The sequence below is a fragment of the Mytilus edulis genome, chromosome 14, assembly GCF_963676685.1.
Source record: "Mytilus edulis chromosome 14, xbMytEdul2.2, whole genome shotgun sequence".
In the NCBI taxonomy this organism is placed as follows: Eukaryota; Metazoa; Mollusca; class Bivalvia; order Mytilida; family Mytilidae; genus Mytilus; species Mytilus edulis.
The window spans coordinates 39782816-39805053 of record NC_092357.1 but is presented as its reverse complement, the minus strand read 5'-3'; the positions used below and the strand labels follow the sequence as shown (position 1 = coordinate 39805053).

At 32.1% G+C, this 22238-nt stretch overlaps 1 protein-coding gene across 1 annotated transcript; it reads left to right on the top strand.

The window, feature by feature from the left end:
* The first annotated feature begins 18443 nt into the window (after nucleotides 1-18443).
* LOC139503179 (uncharacterized protein SCO4629-like) lies at nucleotides 18444-21529 on the top strand. Its single transcript, XM_071292922.1, has 3 exons — nucleotides 18444-18734; nucleotides 19648-19771; nucleotides 20533-21529. The coding sequence occupies exons 1-3, from the start codon at nucleotides 18576-18578 to the stop codon at nucleotides 20988-20990; spliced, it is 741 nt and encodes a 246-aa protein (XP_071149023.1). The 5' UTR covers nucleotides 18444-18575; the 3' UTR covers nucleotides 20991-21529.
* Nucleotides 21530-22238: the final 709 nt, after the last annotated feature.

Here is a 22238-nt window from a genome sequence, read left to right as displayed (position 1 = left end):
CTACTGCTTAAAGGAAAAAGGACAGATAACTTTACTGCCTACAGGAAAAAAGACATAGAACTCTACTGTCACATGAACAGTTTTAATAAGTCATCTGACTACGGAAAAAGGGACAGATAACTCTTCTTCCTACAGGAAAAGACCAGATAACACTTGCCCACCGGAAATATTTTAAATAATAGAACGGAAGCACATTTTTAGAATACCTGTAGTGTTTACAATGTATTCAATTGAAAGAAATTTGTCGTCTTGCGAATTTAAAACAGGTATTCTATGTATCGTATAATTTTAGCTTGCTGTTTGATATAAATCAAATGTAATTCATGTTATTATTCGAAGTTCTGCCTTACGCTGAGTAGCATACTCCGTACTACTGCCTTGTCTATATAAAAGCACCCCCCTCAATCACCAAGATCATCTCTTATTTTTATTTGGAAAGAAGTGATTCATTTATAATGATTCATTTAAGTTGTATTTTTTGATTTGTAGATTCGCGTTATATTTTTATATATTAATGGACTACTAACTGCATGAACTGTGATTGAACCTGTATGACTGTAGTACCGAATTAGTAATGGCTGAGAATAAGCTGTAGTGTGCTTGAAAATGAACTTTGAAACAAACTGTTTATCTATATTATACATCGGTCAATTAAAAGTATGTTACCCTCACAGTGGGAGCTCACTTCTGATGCATGTGTTGAGTTTGATTGTATAGATTAATATGTTCGTTTAAGTCCGGCGAATTACAACATAAAATGACAGATATCTAACCGCAAAAAAGATAGATTACTCTAGTAAATAAAAGAAGTAAGACAGATAACCCTTCTTCTCAAGGAAAAGTACAAAACATTCTCCTGCCAAAAAGAAAAAAATAGATATCACTCTACTGCCGAAAGGAAAAAGAACAATTATCTCTACTGCTTGAAATTAACAACAAAAAAAACAACAGATAAAACTACTACACTGAGTGAAAAAAACACGTTTAATAATGTCATGTGTCCGAAAATAAATGTCCAAATTCATCTAAAGTCAACTTTGCCTGAGGGAGTTGAAACCTTAGTTTCTTAATAATTTCAAAATCTATAAACGGACAATTTTATAAAAGTTTGTTTAATCATGTCAATACCGAAGTACTGAATACTGATATGATGATACCCTCGGAAACTGATAATCCACCAGCAGAGGTTTCAAATGACACTTAAGTCTACTGCCCAAAGGGACAGACAACACTGGAGCTTTAAAAAACAAATTACTTCAATGCCAAAAGAAAAATGACAACCAGCACTACTACCCAAAGAAAAAAGTGACAGATTGCTATACTGCTCGAAGAAAAATGACAGCAAACAATACTGCCCAATAGTAAAAAGGACAGATGACTCAATTTTCCAAAGGAAAAATGACAGTTAACACCACTGCCCAAAAGGAAAAATGGACAAATTCTACTTTTGACAGAAAATACTAGTAGACAGATAGCTCTAGCCTTCAAAAAAGAAAAAGACCAAATAACACTAAGGAAAATGACATATAACTCTACTGCTTAAAGGCAAAAAAGACAGAGAACTTTAGTAACTAAGGAAAGAAGACAGAGTATCATTCTTCTCAATATATTCTCCTGTCAAAAAGAAAAGGACAGATAACTCTACTGTTCAAAGGAAAAGGACAGGTTACTCTATTGTCGGCCTCATATCTTGACTTACATCTAGAAATTGACAATGAGGATCGGTTGAAAACAAAACTTTATGTCAAAAATGATGATTTCAGCTTTCCAATTGTGAACTTTCCATTTCTAAGTAGCAACATTCCAGCAGCACCTGCATACGGGGTATTTATCTCCCAAATAATACGATATTACCGTGATTGCTTTTCCTATCATGATTTTCTTGATAGAGGGTTGCTCACAAGGAAGCTACAAAACCAAGAGTTCAAAACGGTGAAGTTGAAAGCATCCCTCCGTCATTGTTACGGACGCCATCACGAGTTGGTTGACCGTTATGGAATAACCGTTTCACAAATGATATCGGATGTATTCCTTATGTCGTAACTACAATCATATTTTCTTTCATGAATGTGACCTACCGAATTATACTATTTACCGGATTTGTCATCACATAAGCAACACGACTAGTGCCACTTGTGGAGCGGGATCTGCTTTCCCTTCCGGCCGGAGCACCTTATATCACCCCTAGTTTTCGTTGGGGTTCATGTTGTTTATTCTTTAGTTTTCTATGTTGTGTCATGTGTGCTATTATTTGTTTGTCGTTAAATTTTTAGCTATGGCGTTTTCAGTTTATTTTCGATTTATGAGTTTAACTGTCCCTCTGGTATCTTTCGTCCCTTTTTTGTATAAAGCTTTAGGAAACTGGACAGATTAATTCCTCTTAAACTAATGAAAAATTACAGATGACAATGATATTTAAAGGAAAGGAAACCGATATAACTTCTTCTGAAAGGAAATAGGATAGACAATTCTACCGCCCAAAAGAAAAAATCATATTTCTCTTCTGCCAAAAGAAAAGGCACACTCAGATAATTCTACTGCCTAAAAGTAAAAAAGACAGATAAAACTACAACCCCGAGTTCAAAGGACACTTGAGTATACAACCCCTAGTGCAAAGGACACTTGAGTATACTACCCAAAAGAAAAGGGAAAGACAACACTACAGCCCAAAGAAAAAGGAACATGTTACTCGACTTACTAATCAAGGGAAAATTGATAGGCAACACATCTACCCAAAAGTTAAAAAAAAACACATATCGACTATGTTAAGGAAACAGGACAGTTTCATCAATTACCCTAAAAGAAAAAGGACAGATTTTAACTTTAACAAAATTCACTGTTTTAATTATGAATCATTTCTTACTATGCACCGTACTACATACTGTAACATCTCATATGTTCATGCTTCCGATAACATTATATCTTGTTATGTGTGTGTGTGTGTGTGTGTGTGTGTGTGTGTGTGAAAGGGGGGGCAGCTGAAGCATACTTCTAATCCTTCTGAAATCCCCTTCTTCTCCTTTTTAGAAAGTAAACATGTAAAAATGTATCATTTGTTTAGGTTGAATCTTCAAAAGAATCGTTATGCTACTCTCAATGTCTTTTTTTTAACCTTTTCTTCAATTACATCCCTATTTTCTGTATCTGTCTCTGTAACCTTTATAAAAGACTGTGCAGTAATCCCGAGATTTTGAATGAAACCACTAAGCTGAGAACGTGAGAAGAAATACAAGATTAATAACAGTTAATTTCCAAGACAAAATACACACATGGTATTATTCAATTAACTGCAACACTAGAAATAGCGCAGTAAATACCAATCTTATTTGTCTTTGTAAATATCAATGCTTTCTAGTCCTAACAAGTTGAATATCAGACTTTAACGTCCCATGTGAAATAAAAGAACAAATTTCAGTGTCTCGCGCATTGCAAACATTTGATCTATTCAAGGTACAAGGGCAAAAACTAAAATATACACTTTATGGCCGCGCCGCAATGTGTTGGGGGGAGTAAGTTTTACCCATGTCTGCCAGTACGGTAGTCATCTCAAAGTTTGTTTCCATTTTCTAATTTTAGTTTGCCTCAACCAAATGTTATGAAAAATATACGCAATGCTGATAAACACAAAACAGATATCAAGTTTGAATTTGTTGGCGTCACTTTTTTGTTTAACCAGACAAAGTTAGAACTGTATAGTTCACCTTAAATGGCCTGGTTAACTGACGAAATTTCTAAAAGTAACTTTTTCATCTTAGGAGAACCTTTTTTTTCTGTCATACATACCATATAATATTTTTCGACTTAAGTGTAGATTATTTTTTATCGTTTCTCTTAATATAAAAAAAGAAGATGTGGTATAATTTCCAATGAGACAACTCTCCACAATAGACCAAAAAGACCCTGAAATTAACAACTGTAGGTTATCATGCAGCCTTCAACAATGAGCAAATCCCATGATGCATAGTCTGCTGTAAAAGGTCCCAAAATGACAATGTAAAACAATTCAAACAAGAAAACATAATGGCCTAATTTATGTACAAAAAGTGAACGGGAAAAAAATTTAAAACACATACATACAGGCTCTTGACTTGGGAGTGTTATTGAGCTAGGAAATTTTTTTAATTTCCTACCAGTGGTAAAGGACATTATATTGTCAGAGCTATGCTTTCAAAATTAAATAGACCTTGACAAAAGTTAGAATGTGCTATTGCAATCCCCATGAAGTCCATCATCTGTTAGTAAAATTTTATGAATTATTATAGATTTCCAGATTGAAACTTTGAACAAAACCTGACAAAACGTTGTAGGAAAACGTAAGACTAGAGGCTCTCAAGAGCCTGTGTCGATCACCTGTTACTGTATTTACTGATGTCGGCCATCTTGGTTGGCAGACAGGGTCATTAGACACTTTTTTTAAAATAGATACCCTAGTAATGATTGTGGCCAAGTTTGGTTAAATTTGGTCCATAGTTTTAGAAAAGAAGATTTTTGTACAAGTTGCAAAAATAACGAAAAGTTGTTCAATATTGACTATAAAGGACAATAACTCCTTAAGGAGTTCTCTGACAATTTTGGTCATATTGACTTATTTGTAGATCTTACTTTGCTGAACATTATTGCTGTTTACAGTTTATCTCTATGTATAGTATTCAAGATAATAACCTGATAAACAATTCAATTCCGTCAGATTTGCTCTAAATGCTTTGGTTTTTGAGTTATAAGCCAAAAACTGTATTTTATCCCTATGTTCTATTTTTAGCCGTGGCAGCCATCTTGGTTGGATGGCCGGGTCACCGGACACATTTTTTTAACTAGATACCCCAAAGATGATTGTTGCCAAGTTCAAGTAAATTTGGCCAAGTAGTTTAGAGGAGAAGATTTTTGTAAAAGATTACTTAAAGATTCACGAAAAATGGTTAAAAATTGACTATAAAGGGCAATAACTCCTAAAGGGGTCAACTGACCATTTCAGTCATGTTGACTTATTTGTAAATCTTACTTTGCTGAACATTATTGCTGTTTACAGTTTATTTCTATCTATAAAAGTATTCAAGATAATAACCAAAAACTGCAAAATTTCCTTAAAATTACCAATTCAGGGGCAGCAACCCAACAACCAGTTGTCCGATCCATCTGAAAATGTAAGGGCTGATAGATCTTCACCTGATAAACAATTAAATTCCGTCAGATTTGCTCTAAATGCTTTGGTTTTTGAGTTATAAGCCAAACACTGAATTTTACCCCTATGTTTTATTTTTAACCGTGGTGGCCATCTTGGTTAGATGGCCGGGTCACCAGACACATTTTTTTTTATTTATATACCCCAAAGATGATCGTTGCCAAGTTGGGCTAAATTTGGCCCAGTAGTTTCAGAGGAGAAGATTTTTGTAAAAGATTACTAAGATTTACGAAAAATGGTTAAAAATTTACTATAAAGGGCAATAACTCCTACAGGGGTCAACTGACCATTTCAGTCATGTTGACTTATTTGTAAATCTTACTTTGATGAACATTATTGCTGTTTACAGTTTATCTCTATCTATAATAATATTCAAGATAGTAACCAAAAACAGCAAAATTTAATTAAAATTACCAATTCAGGGGCAGCAACCCAACAACGGGTTGTCCGATTCATCTGAAAATATCAGGGCAGATAGATCTTGACCTGATAATCCATTTTATCCTGTCAGATTTGCTCTTAATGCTTTGGTTTTTGAGTTATAAGCCAAAAACTGCATTTTATCCCTGTGTTCTATTTTTTGCCATGGTGGCCATCTTGGTTTGATGGCCAGGTCATCGGACCCAAGGATGATCGTGGCCAAGTTTGGTTTAATTTGGCCAAGTAGTTTCAGAGGAGAAGATTTTTGTGAAAGTTTACGGACGATGGACGCCGGACGACGGACTCCTAGTGATGAGAAAAGCTCACTTGACCTTTCAGGTCAGGTGAGCTTATAACAAATATACGGAACACTGAGGAAAATTCTAAATGGAAAATCCCTAAGCAAATGGCAAAATCAAAACCTTAAATACATAAACGAATAGATAAAAACTGTTATATATTACCGACTTGGTACAGACATTTTCTTATGTAGAAAATGGTAGATTAAACCTAGTTTTATAGCTAAACCTCTCAATTTTCCTCATAAGGATCTATGAAAGATTCAAACAAAAACCACCCAACCTCCACTACTCCCCCAAAATGCCACAGTGTATATATTTAGATTTGTTGAGTCTTCTCAAGGAGCAAAGACAGGACTGAGAGTGAGACATGGCAAAACATACAGTTAGAAAAATTAACATTATCAAACTTATTTATATATAATTTTTAACATAAAACTATATTATATATCTTTTAATTGGGTGTTGGTGATATTTGTTAACATGGCTACTGTTGTAATAATACTTAAGGATTGTAGTTTAGAGTTAGGGTATATATATGCTTCTATGTATTTTTTATAAAGGTTTGGAAACAATTGAGAACATTGAATTTCCTATACTGCAGAATTCAATAAATAATATCTGTGTTTCCAAGGGGAAAATACGTTAATATGGTGATAAAATTCAAGAGAGCAACACGCAATATTCTATTTATTTTGGTCAAGTAGTATTCAAATTTTGTTACTACAATGCTTGCATTTTTATATGCTTTACATAGTTGCACTTTTCGGAAAAACACACGAAAAAAATTGATAATTTCATAAAAACTCCATATTTCAACAAAAATGAATATATGTGTTTTTTAGTATATTTTTACAAAAAAAATCTAACAGTCGATTAAACTGTTATCTTTACTAAGCTCTGAAGCTAAACCCCCTGTTATATCGATGTTATATATGAAATGTCTGAACAAAAGTTTGATTCTATTCATAATCAGGCTCTACGACCAAACGTTATCGTTTCAAGAATCTACATGTATGATTTTTTTTTAAATAAACCTACCCCCCTTTTTTTCCCAACCTTCCAACCCCAATGTTACATTATATATTACATTTGTTGAACCTTCTAAGAAGAACAGAAGAGATTGTGAATGAAGAAAAACATGCTGTCATATTCAAATTTGAATATTAACTCTCTATATATGTATTTTTTTACATAAATCCATTGATAGATTTTAAAATAGATGTTGCTATGGATAATATGTGTTTCCATGGTAAGTATTGAAGTCAGCAACTCTTACTGATTGTGATTTAGAGTTAGCGTATGCTTTTATGTATTTTTGTATCGGTTATGAAACAATTCAGTACATTTAAGCTCTTAAACTGCTATATTCTGCAAATAATAACTCCGTTTCCAAGGAAAAAAATGGTTGCTATGGTGATCAAACTGAAAAAGGTCCCAAGAATTTTTCTATTTAATTTGGTGAAGTAGTATCCAAACTTCATAACTACAGTGCTAACTATGCTTTACACATTAGCAGTTTTCTCAAAAACACCCGAGAAAATTTTATAATTTCGCAAAAATCCCAAATTCAGAAAAGTTGAAAATATGCATTTTTTGGCAAAATTTTTCAAAGAAATTACAAATTTGGTTTACATGCAATCTTAACTAAAATGAAGCTTAAACCAAGATGTATCTATGTAACATATGATAATTAATGAAAAATGCTTGATTCTATTCGTAATCAGGCTCTGAATTGTAGTGATTTAGCTGATTTTTGAAAGATTTTACCACTCTTAACAACCCCAAAAAAAGAGTGTCCGTTACCATGGCAACCACTCATATTTTCCCACTCAAATTTATTTTTTGAGCAGTATGTGGTAACTGCTTCTTCTAGGCCATTTATAGATAAAATCTGAAACCCTCATAAATCACGTGTATATGGCACTCTGCCTGGTTCTTATGAAGAGCTGTACTTAAAGCATAAAGGTCAGATCATGGAAAGATGAGACTTACGTTTTTAGTGACTCCAAATCTATTTTTTAGTTCTTGTACCAACTTTTTGTAGTCTTCTTTGGAGACTTCACGTTTGATCAATTGCCAAAGAAGACTATCAGGAACTACAAAAAGTTGGTACAAGAACCAAAAAAATAGATTAAGAGTCATAAAGACCACCAGAACATACAGGCTTCAATTTAGTAGAAGAAAACAGTTAAATGGAGAGACACCAGAAAAATTTGCAGCAGAGCTAAAAAGGCTATATGACAACAGATATGCAAGTACACGTCAAGAAGATCTACTGCAGAGATTTTTTTTCGGTGTATGTGTTTCTGCTCTTTTCGCCATTGACCCGCTACAACATCTACGCAAAAGTTAAGGAAACAGGATAGTTTCATCATCTACCCTAAAAGAAAAAGGACAGATAACTTTTCTGCCAAAAAAAAAGGACAGCTACCTCTAATGCTCAAAAGTAATAAGGACATAATACGCCATTGCTGAAGGAAAAACGAAAAACGAAAGATAACGTTATTACTCAAAGAGGACAGATAACTCTATTCCCCAAAGTAAACAAAGGACGGATAGCTCTACTACCTAATGTATAAGGACAAATTAATCTACTGCCCACGGGAAAAGACCCGATAACACTACAGCCAAAAAGAAAAGACCAGATAACACTATTGTCTTAAAGATAAGGACTGACAACTCTACTGCATACAGCAAAATGAACAGATTCTTCTACTATCTGCGAGAGAAAAGGGACAGACAATTCTGCTTCTTAAAGGAAAGAGGACAGGTAACTTTCTTGTCCAAAAGTAATAAGAACGTATTACTCCACTACCAAAAGGAAAAAGAAAAGATAGCATTACTAACCTATGTGCCTGTTCTTATTTAGGAGTCTGTAGTTCAGTGGTTGTCTTTGTTTGTTGTTTATCATACTAGTTTTCGTTAATCGTTTTATACACACATAAATCCAATAGTTTTCCCTTTGGAATTGTGTTCTATTTAATCATGTAGGCTAGGCTTATGATATCATCTATACATGTTTTGGGCTTTGTTCATTGTAAAAGGGCGTACGATGACCTATATGTGTTTAGATCTACGATGTTTGGTACCATATGGATTGTTGTTTCATTGTCAATCCTACCACATCTATTTACTTTTATACAAATACTTTGACATACTTTACATTTCTGACTTGTTTGAAGTGATTGAATGATTAATTGCTTGATTGATTGATTAATTGCTTGCTTGTTTGATTAATTGCTACATGTAGCTACACGATATATAAAAAATCTAAACTATGTTTTTTTTTGTTCAATCATCAATGAAAGTGAATTCGCTATTAGCAGGCAATATAGTTCAATCTTGTTTAAATAAGCGACGAAAAATTGATAATGTATTATTTACTTGCAAGTGAATATGTAGGCCTCATTAAATCCGTATTCATTTGGACTTCAATTTAACCCCGAAGCCAAAGATGGATAACACGTGAATTGTGTGTGTATAATTATTTAAAGGAACAAAATGTCAACATTGAAAGTGAAAGGTAAATCATATAATTGACTAATTGGGTCCACAAAAAATCATTCATACTGCAGGTAGAGGCGAAGATTAACATATGTGTTTAATCTATAATATTAAATTTAAATGACCTAACAAAATCCAATTACATGAGTTTTTGTATACCCTATACGCTCATATCTATTATTTAGAGAATAATACATGGCAAAATCCGTATCATATGCCGTATCATCCCGAGATACCAATATCAGCCAGAGGGCCTTAAGGCCAGAGGGATGATATTGATCGAGGGTGATACGGCATGTGATACGGATTTTGCCATGTTTTATACGCTTTATCACATATTTCATCAGGAGAGTATTATATGAACTGCTTTCTGATCCCTAGAACCTGTGTTACCTTCAGTTCTACTTTTGTCTTGTTTTAAAAGCTTTAAAAAAACTGCTCAATTACTCATCCGAAGCACCTGGGTTACCTTACAAATTGCGTGCTGTTGTTTTAAAAATATTGTGTTTATTGTATTTTTTTTGTGTGTTTTGTATGATACTTTATTGAGTTCTTTTTTATAGTTGTATTTCGTGTGTCAGAAATATGAAAACTCGATGTTTGTGACGTAAAATTCCAAACAATGACGTCATTTGATAAAATGTGTCACTTCCAAATGATTGTTTATTTAGGACCAATTTTGAAGAAAAAAATTTGAAGATTTTTTTTTCTAAAGAAGCTTGCATAAATTAAAAGTTAAAAAAAAAGTTTTGAAGAATTTTTTTTCTGAAAAAGCTTGCATAAATTAAGAGTAAAAAAATGAGTAGGGGTGTGATAAAGGGTGCGATAAAGGGTACGGGTATGATAAAGGGTGCGCATCAAAGTTGCGCGATATGGATTAAACAGCAGGCTATTTATCAAATATTCAGAACTACTGTATTTACTACTAAATATATGATGAAAGGCATGAATGAATACAATATATATACTGTTGCCGATAGCCTAGCAAACATAGTGGACAACGGAATTTATTAATTTATTTACATAGTACATGTATCTTAAAATATATAAACATATGAAAAAAGCAATAACCACAATTACTCCTAATAACAAAACCTTGAAATATATTATTAGGTACAAATTAGCTAGAAAAAGAAAACCTTGTACGAACGAGGGCTATAATATAGCTGACATGAATGTAAACATGTAACTAAATACAATAACTCGATCATCAACGACCTCGACAGCCAGGAACAACCAAACTGAACCCATTTATCAGTCAGGGGCATTACTTAAACACTTAATATTGTTTAGTTACTTATATAGGTAATTTTTGTTTTAAAAAATTATAAAATAACTCAATAGAGTTATTTTAAATTTCAATAGAAGCATGGACTAAATGTAGTTTTCATGAATTTTTAAAGCATTTGAAAATGCCTGTACCAAGTCAGGAATATGACAGTTCTTGTCCATTCGTTTTTTATGCGTTTTGTTTGATTTTGCCATGTGATTATGGACTTTCCCAATTGATCTTCCTCTAAGTTCAGTATTTTTGTGATTTTACTTTTTATATCATAAAATGAAGAATTTATTAGATTTAAGAGGAGCATAGAGATTAAGGGTGTCTTTAAAAATAATGACAAAAATATTACTTGAATAAGTTATTTTATACATCTTTGAAAGAATTAGTAATAACACTTATTTAAGGAACATATGTAATTGTTTTGGGTTACAAATTATAAATATCTTCAAGTCTTAACTAATTCACAAGTTTCTATCTATGTATATCTGTCTACCTTCAAGATTGTTGAGGAGAATGACATTTTAATAGTCCCAAGAGATCAATCTTTGACCCAAAAGCGTCGATATGAAAGATAAGTGCGTCAGAAAGGCAAAAATAACCAGATGACTGCAAAAATTTGTTAAAGCTAATAATCTGTATAGTTGGACACAAATATGTGACGTAAACGTATAAAACTACTACGCTAGTATCGTATATACAATAGTTTCTCCCTATACTACGAAACATAAAAAATATACATCTATTTATATCTTTGTTTATGTTTAAATATATAATTTCATACGGTTGAACGTTGTGAATTAGAGTGATTTTTTTTCTTTGAATTTTTTATTACTAAAAGAATATAGGCTATAGCATTAAAATATATTAACAACATGACAAAAGATAAACAGCAGAGACCAATACATTAATAAGCATTTAAAGAAAACACACAATATGTGATCTGATTGACCACGCAGATGTTATGTAACTATTTTCATATGCAAAACAGATGTTAACTTGAATACTGTAATTTAGTAATGTTTGGCCAAGAACAATAGAATTTTGACAAATATTTAGGTCTTATTGATCTATAAGCAGGACATACTAATAAAAAATTGGTATTCGTTTTTAACGCACTGCAAATTACATCGTTTGCATAAACATAATTCTCTAGCCATGTTAGTCTATCTTCCTGTTTCAATGTTCAGCATTAGTGTAACACTACGCAATTTAGTTAAAAAGTGTCAATTATAACAGTAAGCTAAATAATGTTCAAACCTAGAGTCTAACTTTATATTTATTATTTATTTGTGTGTCAAGCTTCTGGAATACACATTTTAATCTTTGACCGTCCACACAGTGAGCTATTGTATAAAAATCAACAAATGTAATTAGATCAAATTCTTTTCATTGTCAAGTATTTCAATTCGTCAATTTTTTAAGTTTATCAATTAGGAAAAATAATAATTTCGGATCCAGGGAGAAAATTTTTAATGATTTATTTAGCTCTTTAATAACGGTTGAAACAGTTTTAGCTTTTTCATGGCATCCATAAATTGATAAAGCTACAGCTAAACATTCGATGGTGTCAGCGATTGAATAATCATTACAGTTAAAATGTGGATCTTGACAGGCTTCAAAAATATCAAGTAAGGCGTCTGTGCACGTATGATGTATGGAACTCCCATTCAAACGATATAAACATAAGAAACGTAGAAAGTGTAAATACACATTAGGACATATAAAAGCTTGACTGGTTTTCTGTACATCGAGTTCTTGTGGATTAACTTTCGAGTTTAAATAAAAAGATATTTCATGTATGACATGATGCCTGTAGACATTCAACCTATTCCACTTACCGAAGAAGATACCTTCTTTTTCAATATCGGCTAGGTTGCTGCTATAAAGTTTAATCGATTTCATAAACAGTTTAATATCAGAACAACGGACAGAAGCGTGTAAAATAAGTTGTAGAGCTATTTTGTACTGACAAAAACCATAAAAGTAGGTAGCTAAATAAAGCCATCCAGAAACGGCATCTGAATGAACTCCAAGGTAAAAATACGGCAAATATCGCCTTGATAAGGTATACTTATATCTGTTTGGCAAATCAACGTGAATATTGAAAGTTTTTCCGAACATTTGGCAAAATCTGGAAAATACTATAGAGGGAAAAAACCGATCCGATTTGATGTCAAGAAATCTACGGATTATGTAACGCCCATAGCGTTGACATGACGCATCATTCAAATTGTGATTCATTATGTTTATTGGTAGAAAAAAAAGTTGAGCACTTGTATTCAATCTAGTACTTATAGTATTTACTTCCCAACAAATCTTTTCTGTTTTAGATTTATTCTTGTGAACAAAGGAACCGCTGTAGAACTGTGGTAATGTCGCGCTGTTCTTAAAACAACTCAGACCTTTTAAATACAGTTTGTCCAAGCAATTTTCCAGATTGTGATGCTGATCTTTGTTAAATTTTTTCTCGAACAGGTTGTTTTCTGTAATAAAGAAATGAGGAAGTAGTTCGTACCTTACGCAGTATATAAGCCGCTTAAAGCATTTCATAAAGCATGGCCAAATGTTTTCTGGTAGCCATATTGATGGAACAGATTCCTCGGAAACCCAGAATATAATGGTTTTCAAGAAATATGAACATAATAAGCCTCTTACACTGTCTATCTTATTAATCACTTCTTTTAAAAGAAGTTTCAAAAGAGCATAACATAGAAGCTGAGTGTGCGTAAACGAGAATATTAGATGTTTTTCTGCTATGGAAAATGAAATTCTCCATTCCAAGTGTTCGTTTGGAGATTCCTTGCAACCAATTGGTACCAAAAGTATTCCATATTCACATATTATCGATACCAATTTAGGAGACGGCCAGTAACGTTCTCTCTTCAACCATGGATGTGCCTGTTTGATCCACTCCGGGCATCTCAAGCACAACGTAAAATCGAATGTGCCATCTTCGATGCCATTAGATATACATGGACCATGTATTTTCCCTTCTGAATCCATGAACAAATTAAAAACAAATAAACTTATAAGTCGGATATCACCACTTGCAAAAACGTATTCCTCGCTTCCCGTAGCACATATGATATGCAACAACTGATGAAAATAACAACTGTGTCCTTTCAGTTGAGTAAACCCAGGCTTACATGATTCGGTTTCCATTGTGAAATTGTTCGGAATAAGGAAAGAGTCTGCAGATCTTTTCTGGCTTATGTGTATAAAGGTAAGCAGACCCATTGTATCTAAATCACTTCCCATATCCAACCCTTCTGACCTACTTCCACTTGTAACAAAAGTTGTCTCTCTCTCACAGAAAAAATCTAAGGATGCGTAGTATTGGCGCCTTACTTTAACGATGTCTTCTGATCCTATGACCTCGCACAAGTAGTTGTAGAGTTTTCTGCATACATCAGCGTTAACATCCATGTCTGTAAAATTTACTGTAGATATCCAGAATAACTATTCTATATTTAGAACTGTTGTTTATACTAATCAACCTGCATTGTAAACATAATGATGATAAACCATTTCATCTGTGTTGTTTGCTTTCTGAATGAAACTGAAAAGAGAAATATTATAAGTATACGAGTTGGTTTTCGTACAAACATTTGATTTCCCCCTTTTTAAACAAAAAGTAAAATCACTAAAATACTGAACTCCGAGGAAAATTCAATCGTTCAGTCCCTAATCAAATGGCAAAATTAAAAAAAAAAACCACATAAAACGAATGTACAATAACTGTCATATTCCGGACTTAGAATAGACAGTTTTAAATATAGAAAATGAGGGAATAAACCTGTTTTTAAAGCGCCAAACCTCACACTTGCACGACAGATTGTTTTAATTTATTTTATTTCCATTAATGAAGAAAAGTGCTGCAAATTAAACTTATCTTACCTTTATTTGTTACAATTTAATGGAATTCAATGAGCAAAAATATAATCCCTTCAATGATCGAAAAATGGAGATAAATACCGATTGGAACCAAAATGTCTAACAACATCAGATAGTTATTATTGAGAAATGAAAACGAAATAAAACTTGTCCACAGAGTTGTTTCCATTCATAAACTCAGGCGTTGTATCAATTTATAAATTGACATAAAAATAAAGTATCTGATAAGTATAGTTATAAAGAAAGGCAGTTCAAAATATGTTAACAATAGATTTGATGAGGGGCGGACCCTTTTGTTTATTTCAATTTCCTTTCGTATTCATTGTCAACCAAGTGTTTCGCACGGTTAGTCAGACACTTTCTATTCTATCTCTAAAATTGAGAAATATGGGAAAAAAGGAGGACAGGTAGAAACACAATTGTTCTGCCCCTTTCCTTTTGATAACTTTCCTGAAATTATTCAGTAATTAAATCGTTTACAAAAATTCTACATACAACACTTTATATACTTTCAATCCCGCTTTGAATGCCCGCGATTTCTCGGGTGTTGTCTAGTATAATTCTAAAAGATGATACTACATATACATGATGTAGTGAGAAACAGTCTTCGTGATGCGTATCGTGTTGTGAGCATGTGAATCAACTGATGTGATTAAATACAGATTTGGCTGAAATTGATCAGAAGTCTAGTTCAAGCAAACAATGATTTATTTCTATGTAAAACAAATAGAAATTTGCATTTGTTATTTTGTATTTTAGTTTACTAACGTCATTCTGTCGTGTTGTTCAATATAGTTTTTTTTATAAGAATTGTTCTACTTCTGTATAAATAGTCAATGTTTGTGTCATTTGATTACTGTGAGTGTTATCTCATTAGCAATCATATCATATCTTATTATTCTTATATGTGTTTTTTTTATGTTTTTTGCTGATGTAAATTTTCAGCATATTGTCATAAACGGAAAACCATAAATCATTTTTGTTCAATTTAAGACATCTCCATCATCCCATTCTTGAACAAAATAATAATTACTGTTTGATTTAAAAGCTTTGTTATGCTTTTAGGTTTGTCACCAAGTCAGGAACGTGACAGTTGTTGTCCATTCGTTGCATGTGTTTTATCTTTTGATTTGGCCATTTGATAAGGGACCTTCGGTTTTGAATTTACCTCGGTTGTGGTTTTACTTTTTTTTTAATACAAACACATTTATTTCTCATATACTTTTGCTTATACTGTTGCTTCTGCTGGTGTTGTGGAAATTAACTTTTCATTCCGTGAAATTATTTACGTGTTAACATAACTTCATTAACAATTCGTGAAACACGTTAAACAGGGGAGAACAGTTCAGTTGATTGATTGATTGATTGATTGATTTATTTATTCATTTATAGATTGATTGATTGATTAATTAATTGGAAGTCTACATGGCACTCTCCCTCTCTTAGCAAGGCCTAGGACTTAAAGTCGATATCCTGACCGACGACGTGGCTCCGTACTTATACATCTTGCACTCTCAAACAAACAGTCTAAGGATATCCTAAAGAATAAAAGTCCTTACTTCTTCTTTTATTTTAAATTTACTCTATTGTGTATATATCAAGAGGAGAAGGCTCTTTCTAAAGAATCTTGCAATATCTAATACAATATTTCAGGAGAATCAAAATAACTAGAAAAGGTTAAACCAACAAAACTGTACTTAAAATATATATATGTTACTTATGTGTAAACTTCTTACCTTTAAGTAACAGTTGTTCTTTCTTTTTATCAATTACTGTGACAGTCTTAATTCATGTTGTGTTATTGAGCAAAAGACTGAACTATATATAGCGACTTTGAATCAAGGAAATTTTACATCAACGGGAAACTAAGCTAACGACAAGTTTTAAACAAATGAAACGTGATGTTTTTATTTACTTATCATATTGGACAAGCATGAAAAATAGTCTAAAAAAAAAAACACAAACACAAAAAGAAATATAAAAGAAAGATCTGAGAATCTTTAGTATCTTTTTCCTCATTTTAACTTTTTATGACTATGCGTGTTTCCTTAAACAAATAATTTGTAAATTGTTTGAACTACTAGTATTATATATTATAAATTTGTGATTTATAACATTATTACTTCCTTCGAAATTCTATAATCAATAAGATTTGTATAGTTTTCTCAAATTATTTCTCAGTTTCAGTTTTAAACCGTAGAAAACCATGAAAAAAACGTTGATGACGTCACGATCACATAACTAAATTATGTCTATGGGCTCATAACAAAATAACGTCAGCCAATCAGAAGACGCGTTACATCCAAAATTAAATTATTTTAAAATGTTACACTTAACAACTAACCTGATCGTTGTTATTTGCGGTAATCTTGTTCTACTACACAGACAGTAAAACAACAACTGTATCAGAACGTTGAATAAGTAAGTGTTCCGAATAGTGAAATAAAAAAGTTCTAACCAACTATTAGATAAAGTTTATATAGTCATTGTAAATTTTGAGATGACTTTCAAGATTTTGTTTGTTGTCCTATGCGTCTCTGTGAACTGTAATCTTTGAGAACATCTCATAATTTGAGGCTATGAACCATACAATGTTGCTTTGATTTGGCTATTGTTAACATTCATGTATTATAGATCGGTGATAGTAGTTACAGAAGCAACTTGTTTTAATTTAATTTATATTTTTGAAATTTTAACTAATTTGGTTGACAGAAAAAAAATTATTATCTCTAAAACATATTTTCAATTATTTTTTACAGTATCTGTTATTGAAAAGATACAAACAATATGACAGTAGCATGAGTATATTGCCATTCTCTTTTCACATTTTATTACATGTTTTACATGCTTTATTAGCTAAATGTTTACGTCAGTTTTATACAATTATCGCGACAGAATCAATTTATAAACCTTATAGACTTCCAGATTGTACGATACAAACAAAAGTTTTGATAACATTTTTAAAATAATCAAGGATTGTTGTGTATTTTGCTAATGTTCGGCAAAATGTTTTCCCCAGTCTTTTAAGAAAATGCACAGTTAGAGGCTGAAATAGAATCTTTTTTCAACATGACAAAACATAAACATTTAAATATCAAAGACACCAAACTTCAAAGAAAATTCAAAACAATAAGACTCTTAACAAATGGCAAAATTAAAAACCCAAACACATCAAACGAATGGAAAAAAATGTCAAATCCCTGAGTTTTTACAGGCATTTCATAAGCTAGAAAATGGTTAATTAATTTTTTTTTTCAGATTACTTAACCTCTCACTTGTATGCCAGTCACAAAAAAATCCATTATATAGAAAATTACTCTCATATTTTGTCACTATATTTATTCTTTGTTTCTGTCATTTGAATTAAAATACTAAAATGAGCTATAAGTAATTGGACAAAATCGGCAGTATGAAGTACACATAATAAATCTTTTGATCGAAGTTCATTAAAAAATTCATACAACTTCCACTAAATTGAAGATGTATCTCCATATGCATACAGTACCGAAATCGAAAAAAACTGCTTGACATATGTTTTATTATCAGTCTAAGAAGCATGCTGATATATTTTGGATTACATATAAAAAAATAAGTTGGAAAAAATATTTCTTTACTATTTTTTGGATTACATATAAAAAAAATAAGTTGGAAAAGATATTTCTTGACTATTGATTTAGATTAAAAATTGTGTAATTTCTGTAAAAAAAAAGGTTCTGTAAGTTAAACTTTAAATCCATATGATATAAATACAACGACGTTCTAAGTATAAACAAACGCCCACTAAGATAACAGTATTTGTCATGACATACATATAAATGTACTGATAATAATCCGAATACTCTCTCTCAGTACACTTATTTAAAGTTCACATGACCAGGTAAATAGTTCTTGTTTAACAACAGTTTTACAGTTCAAGCCACCTGAAATCCTGAAATGTGAACGACAATTGAAATGCATTTACTGTAAATGAATACAGATTTTTGGGAGGCTTGTAATGTGGCCGGAAAATTATACCTTAACTCGTTATTGTACTTTCGTATTGCTGTCTGTTTGTTTCGGGGCTAAAGAGCATTGTCCTGTTATCTCATCTTTACATATTGATGCTGCTTTGAAAATATGGAATTACATGAGAATCGATGACAGACCTGTCAAAGTATGTAATATTACAAGAACAATACAAAAATAATTAAACGTCTACATTTGACAATGTTTGAGATAAGCTCTACGCTTCAGTAAAAATATGAACCTCCTCGAGTGGTTTTTTATCATATGGTCGTTTTAATAGTGATTATATGATCACCAAACCAAATATATGTCAAGATTATTTGATTATTTGATCATTTAGGACAGTATTTTTTATTATTTGAATAACTTGTTTAAAAAAATGTGATTATTTTGGCAAAACATTTGTAATTATGTGATTATTTGGACATCCTAATGAGAGGCCTCAAATATAGCTCTGGCGAAACAAATTCGTGCTGCAGTGGACCCGTTTTGCTGTTCGATGTGTTTTATTGATGCTCTGAATGGTGGTCATTTCTGTAGTCCAGCTGAAACATGTTAAGCATTTTTTCTCTATTCTATATATATTTAGCCCATTGTTCGAATTTTCTATTTTAGTTTAAGTACGATTAGGTACGTTGACTTTGATATTACTTAACTGAAAAATAATAAAGGACCTCTTACAATACTTGACGCACTTTAAAACGTTGTTTTACTCTCTAATTTCTAAGTTACCTATGAGTCTTTATGGTTTTTTTTTCAATTTCGCTCTGATTGAACCTACAATCTAGCACACACGGTACTTCATTCACTGTAGAAGATTTTACAAAAAAGTATTTCTTCCCAGTATAGACGCAAATTTGGTAATGCTTCGTGAACGTTGTGTCAGAATTATTTTTCATACAGCGTCCGAAACATCTTAAAGTTCATAATTTTTTCCTTCAAAAAATCGAAAGAGTATCAGTTTTAACAAATTCTAAATGAAGCAGTATTTGTTTATCATGATTCCGATATGTTATTTAATGTAAACAATTTATTTCCGTGAATATTTATCTATTTTGTAGAGTGACATAATTATAGCATTAGGGAGTTATGACATCAGAGTTGCAGAGAGAGCCGCAGATTTATGGAATGATCAATATGCTGAATATATTTTATTCTCTGGTAAATCAGGAAATTTAACAAGAGGTAATGTTTATTGATACTTAAGACATTTTCAGTTGACTTTCAAATACTTATGAAATGATATTAATCAAACTTGTTCGTTAGCTCTGTTAACTTGATTGCTGTTCAACGATTAACATAGAATTTGCAGTATTCCCTACTGCTGTAAAAATGCTACGGGTTTCTTTGGTATAGTTCACAAAAAAATGTGTCCGTAGTCGGGGATATTTCATCATGAGACCTGCTACTATTTGGACGAGCATGCTGAAAATTCAAACGATTTAGTGTGTTTATCTAACGTAAAGTCTTGGTGTGTTTAGTCATTTGATTTTGCCATGTGATTAGGGACTTTCCGATTGAATTTTCCTCGGAGTTCAGTATTTTTGTGATTTTACTTTTTTTAATTGTAAATGGACTCCAAACTTATATCTTCTATCTTCATATATCTATACATACAGCTGTCATTAATTTTTAATATGTCAAGAAGAACTTTATATAATTAACTTGACACAAATTACGAAAATCTTGATCAATATAATATTCAATCTTTCTAGCCTCTATACGATCAATGCTTTCGAGGCATAGTATTAAAGCATTGAAATGGGACGATCCCTTGTGTAATTTTTGTTTAGTTGCTGTGTTATTCTTGTATAATTCACTTAACTTTTCATTCATATCTATGCATGTAGCTAGTTTTGAACAGATCAGTCAATTATAAGTTTAGATTGGTATGATGATTTCATATTCGTTCACTAAAACGATCCTTTTATATTGAAATTGTATAGGAAAATGGAAAAAGACAGAAGCGGAAATTTTTCGGGACATTGCAATTGCGAAAGGAGTACCAGCAAATAAAATTATCATAGAAACTAAATCAACAAACACAGGTGAAAATATACGATTCAGCTACAGATTGCTACTCAACCGTAACAGTTTACATAGTAACATTATACTTGTTCAAAAACCTTACATGGGACGAAGAACATTGGCAACGTTTCAAAAACAGTGGCCTGGTTCAATAGGTAAACTTTATGTTACGTCACCGCAAATCACTTTGCTGGACTATCCAAATAACGAAGTAGGAGATTTGGATGACGTCATTACTATTGTTATTGGTGACATGCAGAGAATAGATAGCTATGCGAAATTGGGTTACCAGACATTTCAAAGAATACCAGATGATGTCTGGTCAGCATATAACATTCTTCACCGAAGTGGAATGTATAATGGACATCTAGTGTAAACTAGAGAGCCTAAACTGACTTGGGACAATCATGGTAGATTGCTTCGAATAAAGTAATGATGGATATAATGTGTGAATATGTCGAAGCATTAAGCTGGTTATAAAAACGCTTTCATATTCGTGGAATACTATTTGAAAGCAGAGACGAAAAACTTATATATTATTTTCATGGACATCACTGACGAGACATTAATTGTCGAAATGTGCCTCTGGTGCACAGACACTTGTCTCTGAAGAATATCTATATATTTCAACGTGGTATATTAGTGCAATACAGGAGTGGCTGTATTCTGGTGCAGTGACACAGTTAAATAGATTAAGTGGAAAGCAATGTAAACGAAACACGCCAGACGCGTATTAAACTATAATCCTGGTATCTTTGATAACTGGTTACGTTCATATTATAGCACATGATCAACAAACTGGAAAGTCACTTCTATTTTGCACACCTATATACCAACAGAACAAATTTTTTTTCAATCACTTTTTAAGTGAAAATTGGGTCAATAATGTTGATCAAATAAAAATGATGAAACATGTGCATGTGTCATTTTCCAATATTCTGTATTTTTGAAAAATATGAAAATACTATTCTAGAAAATTGTGTTTCCCCAATATACATCACTTAAAATTCACATCAGTGTGCCAATGTATTTTTTTAAACATAATTTACTGCAAGTAGTTCTAGTTTCATTATTCTATTTTGTGTTGATTCCATGATAGTATCATGGGCATTTATATATTACATATGATATATGCTGGTTGATTAATTTACCCTGGATGCATTTGCTTTCTTCGGTTTCATTTGTCCATTGCACAATCTAATTGGAGATCTAACAAACGAGTCTAAAATGTAAATCTGAAGCATTAATGACAGCTAGGCCTTTACACATGTTTCAGAAAATCTTGAAAACAAACCTTATGTGGTAAACGTTAATGAACAATGTGGAGCAACATCTATCATTGATTTGGATAATGTATGATAACGTATATCTATATATCTAATCCTAAAAGTATATTATGGCATGTGTCTTAAGTAGAGCAGGAACTGTTGGCTGTTTGAGAAACAGCTTTCCCTCTACTTTAAAAGCTCATTTTGCTCATTGTCTGGTAGCATTTATGGACTATAACTTACTTTTCAGATTTTTTTTGTGTCGTGGTTTTGTTTGTTTTTCTATTTTGCTAGTTCTTCAGTTAAAATATCTATGTTCTATTGACAACTTTCATTGTATCTTCTTTCTCCTTTTT

What these genes read in the sequence shown, in the direction of transcription:
- LOC139503179 (XM_071292922.1), top strand. Translation starts at nt 18,576, where the DNA reads ATGTGGCCGGAAAATTATACCTTAACTCGTTATTGTACTTTCGTATTG. An exon ending in TCGATGACAGACCTGTCAAA is followed by an intron (nt 18,735 to 19,647) that starts GTATGTAATATT and finishes TCTATTTTGTAG; the next exon opens with AGTGACATAATTATAGCATT. An exon ending in ATCAGGAAATTTAACAAGAG is followed by an intron (nt 19,772 to 20,532) that starts GTAATGTTTATT and finishes GAAATTGTATAG; the next exon opens with GAAAATGGAAAAAGACAGAA.